The following is an 8128-nucleotide window of genomic DNA, read 5'->3' as shown; positions in this document are numbered from 1 at the left end:
ATCAGGACAAGGCGGTATAATAATTAGCGGGATCCCCAAATTGTTGATCAGCTGGGCCGCGGGTGCAGGGCCCGCCACTCTACAGCACACTCCCTCCCACGGTGGAAGTTGAGAGTCAGTATATAGCTGGCCGCGGGCCGCGTGTCAGTCACGTGACGCTTTTTCTGGGCAGGACGTAGGCCACGTGACCAGGCGAGACGCGCACGTGACCCCTCTTGCTATTTCATTATCTGATGACCTCCCTTATATGGAATAATCGGCTGGAGTTGCGTAAAACACATATTTCTTTGTCCTTATTAGGTGAGCCTGCCCTTATAAGGTACGGCCTATGATCTAAGCGGATGTCCATTTACGGCACTGGCTCTCCTTCTTTTATATTGTTGCTGCTCTCTCTCTGCGCTCTCTCTCCGCAGTATATGTGTGTGTTGTGTAATTAATGTGGCGCCTAGTTGACTATCACTTATTTCACTTTGTGATCGCCCATCGCATTTTAACCCCCTACCATCCACCTTTGTGCCGTTTCCGTATTTTGATTGGCAGCGCCCGATCACGTTACCATGGCTACTGCACTGCGATTGGCCGAGCAGTCGTCACGTGTCGCCCCACCCTGGCGTCTCAGCGACGGGAGACTGGAATTTTCTCAACCTAACGGCTCGGTTGTAATCCGACCTTGGCTTTTATTTGATAGCTGCGTTGTGCAGTCGAGAGATCTTTGACATGGCCGTGTTGTGTGTGTGTTGGGGAGTATATGCCACGCTCTCTTATTGATGGTCGCTCACCATTATGATAATTATTTTGTTGCGGCTAATTTGTTTGAATGTACTAACTGTCGGTTCAGCACGTTGTCAAGTGTCAGCTAGTCCTTCGTACCAACATCCATATCTCATCTCTATTATATCTACATTAGCTCGATACACTGCTTTCTTTTAATAGACATGACTTAACGTCCCCAATCTCTCCCAATTCTCATGGTTCTCACACTTAACGTCCCCCATCTCTCCCAATTCTCATGGTTCTCACACTTAACGTCCCCCCATCTCTCCCAATTCTCATGGTTCTCACACTTAACGTCCCCCCATCTCTCCCAATTCTCATGGTTCTCACACTTAACGTCCCCCCATCTCTCCCAATTCTCATGGTTCTCACACTTAACGTCCCCCCATCTCTCCCAATTCTCATGGTTCTCACACTTAACGTCCCCCCATCTCTCCCAATTCTCATGGTTCTCACACTTAACGTCCCCCCATCTCTCCCAATTCTCATGGTTCTCACACTTAACGTCCCCCCATCTCTCCCAATTCTCATGGTTCTCACACTTAACGTCCCCCCATCTCTCCCAATTCTCATGGTTCTCACACTTAACGTCCCCCCATCTCTCCCAATTCTCATGGTTCTCACACTTAACGTCCCCCCATCTCTCCCAATTCTCATGGTTCTCACACTTAACGTCCCCCCATCTCTCCCAATTCTCATGGTTCTCACACTTAACGTCCCCCATCTCTCCCAATTCTCATGGTTCTCACACTTAACGTCCCCCCATCTCTCCCAATTCTCATGGTTCTCACACTTAACGTCCCCCCATCTCTCCCAATTCTCATGGTTCTCACACTTAACGTCCCCCCATCTCTCCCAATTCTCATGGTTCTCACACTTAACGTCCCCCCATCTCTCCCAATTCTCATGGTTCTCACACTTAACGTCCCCCATCTCTCCCAATTCTCATGGTTCTCACACTTAACGTCCCCCCATCTCTCCCAATTCTCATGGTTCTCACACTTAACGTCCCCCATCTCTCCCAATTCTCATGGTTCTCACACTTAACGTCCCCCCATCTCTCCCAATTCTCATGGTTCTCACACTTAACGTCCCCCCATCTCTCCCAATTCTCATGGTTCTCACACGGGCAATGTCTGGTGTAAACACAGCGCCTTCCGCAATATCAACCGGACAATTGCCATCTTCCTCATTCCAGGTGGGTTTGTTGAGTGCATTGTATGGCTGCCTCGAGTTAGTGTGTTCTTTTAGTCGTGTAGTGTGCTGGTTATATTCACTCCTCCTTCTGATGGGGGTACAAGTGTGGTTTCCTTGGTTTTATGAGAGTGGCACTGTTCATGTGTACAGTTTGACTGTATATTTTTGTTGTATAGTAATGTGTACATTGGATATTTGTTCTGGCTACAGCCTACATTTCGTTTTTGACTTTTGATTTCTGTGTACAGTTTGTAATGTGTGTAGTATATATGAGCATGACTGTTATGTTATGTGTATATTTTATAAGTACACTCAGTGTATAGTTGTAACAGCTGCTTATATATCACTGTTTTTAATTGTTGCTCAATGCTCATATTATTATGGGGGTAAAACTCTGTTAATTTTATTTATACAAAAGAAGCTGATGCTTTTATGTTTTAGCCGCACAGTAAAACCTTGTGTTCCTCTGTTCTACTAAGTGATGGATATTAAATGATTGTAAACGTGTGTATACACATTGTACTCTGTCTACAGCTGCTATCTTGCTGTATTTAATTAGATTAAGCACCACAGCTCAGTATGTATAGTAAATATAACACTATAATTACAGTGTCGTACTGTGTAGGCCCCTGAGGTTACTAATTGTGGGGGCCATCTGATCAGTAGTTTAATTAACTTGTCTTGAGACCCTTAATGTACTGTTTATAGTTCTTTACTTCTTCTAACTTTGCAGATTGTATTTCAGATAATGGCTACTATATCTTACCTGTAAAACCTCTCAGTATATTGTCACTACACTTGTAGTTGTACATCTCTGTGTTACTTACCATTAAATATCCTTTCTTTCAAAACATATTCTTTGTTTATTACATTTCAAGTCTAATTATCTCTTCACTCAACGTCTTTAAATTGTTCACTTGACTAATGATTCAGTTTTCTTTATACTTTGAGTTCGTTATCTAATGTTGACTTCTATAGGAATTTGGCTCTTAAATCTGAAGTCGACTCCTTTATTTTTTTAAATTGCGTCTCCTTTACTTAATGTAAACTCCTTTATATTTGCTACAAGAGAAACGCCATTTTCGGACGTGAGGAGAGTTAGGACTCCTCCATCTGCAACGTCCTCAATAAATGTAATAGATTTGTAGTGTTGTTACACAGTATCCTCCAATAGTTCCAGGATCCTCCCACTCAACACCGCTACTTCACACTAACTACCTCCATGTAACTACAGGAAGTAACCATTATCTTCCTGACCTATTAACGTTAGTAACCTTCTCACGTTATGGAGGGCTATTATAACACCCTCACAATGCCATTACTTTAAGGAGTAAGGAGTGTTCACATGTCTAGGATCAACCGGTTACAACGTTAACCGGCAGGTTACAACGTTAACCGGCAGGTTACAACGTTAACCGGCAGGTTACAACGTTAACCGGCAGGTTACAACGTTAACCGGCAGGTTACAACGTTAACCGGCAGGTTACAACGTTAACCGGCAGGTTACAACGTTAACCGGCAGGTTACAACGTTAACCGGCAGGTTACAACGTTAACCGTCCCTTCAAGTCATAACCTGGCATTCTTTTGTAAATCTAATAATGAACGAGCAAACCTACTCAAGGTATTAGGATTTTATTTAGACTCTTGTCCACGTCTCATCACACCGTGAAATTATGTGCAAAGAGGAATTTAATGAAATATCATTGAAAGGTACCCTCTAAAAGAACTTAAATTTGAGCAGATATAATTGTGTTTTACACCACATATAATAACAATAAGGGTGGGTTATCTAGGGCTTTCCGCAGAATACCTAGAAATTAACTGAACGGTTGTTTGGTTTTCTTTTGGTGTAAGTGTATAATTGTGGGCTGATGTTTAACTGTCGTAATGTAGGAAATTGTAGTTTATTAAAGAGATCCATTTTAAGTCAGCTGCAGTGTTATTACACTAAGAGAGTAGGAATTGCAGCTTCTGGAACCTCTCCCTGCTTTCAGGAATAAGGGCTTATAATAGAATTTTAATCTGTCACTTCACTTATAATAGCTTCACCGTATTATATATAACAGATCCTGGAGTTGAGGAACTGAACTAAGACATTAACAGGGCCAGTATCCATCACGTGACCCTGTAGGTTAGTGATCACGTGATTACAAGAGAGATCGGTACAGGAACCTCTTGCTGATAACGTGTTCTGCAATGAGGTCATTCTCCGGGTTGAAAGTTTTAATGGTATTGTAAGATTTTAAGCTTCTTTTCCACGGAGAGCGGGGAGTACCAGCCATTAGTGTGTCTGGTTCTGTTTTTAGTTAGATTTGGAATGTGGCGAGAGCGTGATTTTAGCATCTCTGTCCAGGTTAGTGGTTTATAACCTCCGAATGAGTAAGAAACCTTTTATATAGGACCCCGGAGACAACACCTCCTGCAACCCCCCTCAAGGTATTCTCTAGATGTTAACCATATATTACATAATAACTAACCTTGAGAGTTGAATACTAATAATGTGTCGCTACTTGACTGGTAGCAGATAGGTAAGAGTACCTCTTGAACAAAGTTAAAGCTAATGTTAAGCTCTTTCTCTTATTCAAATCACTTCAAACTAGCTGATCGTTTAAGGTAATAACAAAGCGAGAAACAATGTGCTCTGCTGTTGAGTTGTCTCCTCCACCCTAGGAAAACATGCTCTAACTTGCAGTGGGCCGCATGTTTATTGAACGGTTAGCATTGTTACCGGGTATTGAACTAGACCAGGACTCATGTACTGTGTTGTCTGCAGTTAGTTCTAAACCGTCTCTTCGTGATACCAGCCGCGTTTATTATGTGAACATAGTCATCCTATCTAATAGAGTAAAAGAAGATTTCGTTTTTATTTTGTTGACTACAAACGAATGTTCAGTTCGAGCCACATGATAATAAAGTTTTCCTGTAGCTTCTCACAATCACTTGTAACCTAGCTGAGAAGTGAGATTACAGGACTGGAGATATAAGTGAGAGAGCAGTAGTATAGAAATATGGACGCTCAGAGACGCCCATCTTCCTCGAACAAAGCTGATATAATGGCTGTTACTCATGGAAATGTATATCATCACATCACCAGTACCGACCTTGTCCGCCGCATAGAGTTTAGTTAAATATACAGCTAGCCTGGGGATAGACGTATACTGCTGTACTGCATAGAGTTTAGTTAAATATACAGCTAGCCTGGGGATAGACGTATACTGTGTGGTACCATACTACTACACTACCATACTGTACTGCAGCTCTTCTTCAACAGATAGACGTATACTGTGTGGTACCATACTACTACACTACGTATACTGCTGTACTGCAGCTCTTCTTCAAGAGCCTTAATTAATTGATATCCATATGATAATAGTTGTATGGTTCTTATAGCCACAGTAAGGATAGAGATTCGCTGTAACTGACTGTTTAAGAATTGTTGCTTATCATATTCTTGATCTTGTGTGTAAAAGCTCAGCTGCTCACCAGACTCTATATGAAACATCATTTGGTGTAATGGGTCCCAGACTCTGGAACTGTATACCTTGGCACATACGTGCAGTCTCCAAGCATGATGGCTTCAAGCATCATAGGACGGCGTTCATGCTTTCCTTGCCGGATAAACCGCCAATCCGGGGCTTCACCGAACTCCAATTCTATACTGGACTGGCGTAACGATCGAGAGGCATCTGCTCTCTGGGGTGGTCAGCAACTCTGATTGCTGTCGAGTTTCGACGAAGCAGATCAAAGGTAGTGCATAGTAACCATGGTAACAAAGGTAAGGTAGGTGTGGAGAGTGACCACTTATGATTGTAAGCTTATTTCTCTACAATATCTGCTTTATTCTGCCATGATATTATACCCAAAGTCTTGCTCTGATTCAGATGTTTGCATCCCTCCCTTTACACAGAGAGTTGTCCCTCCCCCTCCTGCTAGCTGTGCCCCCCTACTACTAGCTGTGCCCCCCCCCCCCTTACTGCTAGCTGTGCCCCCCCCCCCATTACTGCTAGTTGTGCCCCCCCTCCTATTAGCTGTGCCCCCCCCTTACTGCTAACTGTGCCCCCCCCTTACTGCTAGCTGTGCCCCCCCCCCTTACTGCTAGCTGTGCCCCCCCCCCTTACTGCTAGCTGTGCCCCCCCTTACTGCTAGTTGTGCCCCCCTCCTATTAGCTGTGCCCCCCCTTACTGTTAGCTGTACCCCCCCTTACTGCTAGCTGTGCCCCCCCCCTTACTGCTAGCTGTGCCCCCCTCCTACTAGCTGTGCCCCCCCTTACTGTTAGTTGTGCCCCCCCCCTATTGCTAGTTGTGCCCCCTACTATAAGTTCGATTACAGCTAATCTATCCGCTATATTTCCGCTGTGGTGGTCACCCAAAAGTGAGCCCCCCTGAGTTACCATCTCTCTCTCTGGTACATGCAGTACTCGCGTGAGTTCCTCATACTTCCGGTTAATATTATACCGCTTGTGTTGGGTACTGCGTGTGTAGTGTGTAGTGCGTGTGCGTGTGTGGGTGATTTTATACCTACCCTGTGTATTTTGAGTGTGTTTTTATGTGTGCTGCTGCGAGTTGCTGCGAGTTTTTGACTCCTTTCAATTAATTCCCACCCTTTGATTGCACGGACTTTGACGTTAATGATGTGATACATGATATATATTTGATTGAGCTGATACATGCTAACCAGGACTATATAGCAGGGGGGGGGGGGTCTACTATTGGCTGTATATAGTGTGTTGTAAGGTAGACCAATGTAAGGTAACCACAGGTGTTCATAAAACTAATACAGTATTTAGATAATACACGCTGTATAATCTTAACGTGAGTAAGCGATCAAACTGTAGTAATCTGGTAATGGAGGGGAGGGGGGTAATGTAATCTGGTAATGGGGTTTCACGTACAGAATCGTTAGACTAACTCGTTAGACCAACTCACAAGTCAGATCAAATGAGTTAGATCAAATGAGTTAGATCACACAAGTAGCCATGTAGCACGTGTCATGTAACTTAGTAGTTATACTAATTAAAGGGTAAGTTAACGAAATATTCGCTGGAGTGGAGGGGTCAAAAACAGCTGAAACCTGAACCAAACTGAAATTTCGGTTGTTTCCTAATTGCGATAGTCTTTAACGTGGTGGTGACATATTATGTAGATAACAGTACTATCAGCGAATAACCAGACAGTGAGCACATTTTCAAATCTCTAGATACGAGGTTTATATTCTCAAATTATATCTTGGATCTGTAGAAATGTGTAGATCGCTCAACTCTCCGTACATTATTGTACTAAAATGTCACGTGTTCGTCTTCACTGCCATTCCTTTGAGTGCGTGACTGCTGCTGTTACAGTATTAATTGTTTGTTGTTCTGTGTTACGAATAACATCAGGTCACGCTTGAGGGGATAGATCTTTATTCTTGATGGAGTATGTTTTGTTAAGTTGACCAAGTGTAAATGAACAGCTGAATAACGTATCGACATTTCCACGTCATACTCATATTCTCAAATTATTCACTGGGTCTATTCAGAAACAATCAGAAATTTGAATAAAAGAAACATCAAATCATGAGACCTCAATAACACTACACGAATCCACTAGATTAAAGAACTGTTTTATAAGTATTTGAATTTATTTATTTATCATTGTAACCTTTTTTGTGCAAATGGAACATTGTATGTTGTTGTATGTTTTGCTGCAAGTGACAACTGTTGTTAAGTCCCACATCCAGAAACACGCACTTAAGCAGAGGCAATTGTTGTTCGGGAGTTACTTTTTGGTGCCAAACAGAAAATGTTTAACAGGATTGTACAAGTGCACAGTTTGGAAAGTTTTGTTTCTGAAATATTTTCATTGTTAATGTCTTTTTATAATTCTTGGAGGATAAGAGTTCACATCCGTTAGCCGAAACTCCGTATCTGACACTTGTCCTCTGGCATGAGCTATAACCCTAATGTTAAAATGTTTTATCAGCGAAATGTTAGGGCATACGAATATAATATTAGGTTTTCAAGATCAAAATGCCATGCTACTTTCTTATCACATAATTCATTTTACCATATATGGACTTGACTGTACTACAATTAACTTACAGTTAACTTAAAAAACATACATTTTACTAATCCATTTCTTATCTCTGTTTTTCTCTCTTGCTCGGTTTCCGGGAAG

The 8128-nt window shown here is 42.4% G+C and overlaps 1 protein-coding gene across 1 annotated transcript; it reads right to left on the bottom strand.

Annotated features, from left to right (window-relative positions):
* Positions 1–940: 940 nt before the first annotated feature.
* Positions 941–1498, bottom strand: LOC134823955 (bifunctional endo-1,4-beta-xylanase XylA-like). Its single transcript, XM_063835552.1, has one exon. The coding sequence runs from the start codon at positions 1496–1498 to the stop codon at positions 941–943; it is 558 nt and encodes a 185-aa protein (XP_063691622.1).
* Positions 1499–8128: the final 6630 nt, after the last annotated feature.

Source organism: Bolinopsis microptera, chromosome 12 (assembly GCF_026151205.1).
Source record: "Bolinopsis microptera isolate Bmic1 chromosome 12, MBARI_Bmic_1.0, whole genome shotgun sequence".
Classification (NCBI taxonomy): domain Eukaryota; kingdom Metazoa; phylum Ctenophora; class Tentaculata; order Lobata; family Bolinopsidae; genus Bolinopsis; species Bolinopsis microptera.
The sequence above is the reverse complement of the archived record's forward strand: the minus strand, read 5'-3'. Positions and strand labels throughout refer to the sequence as shown.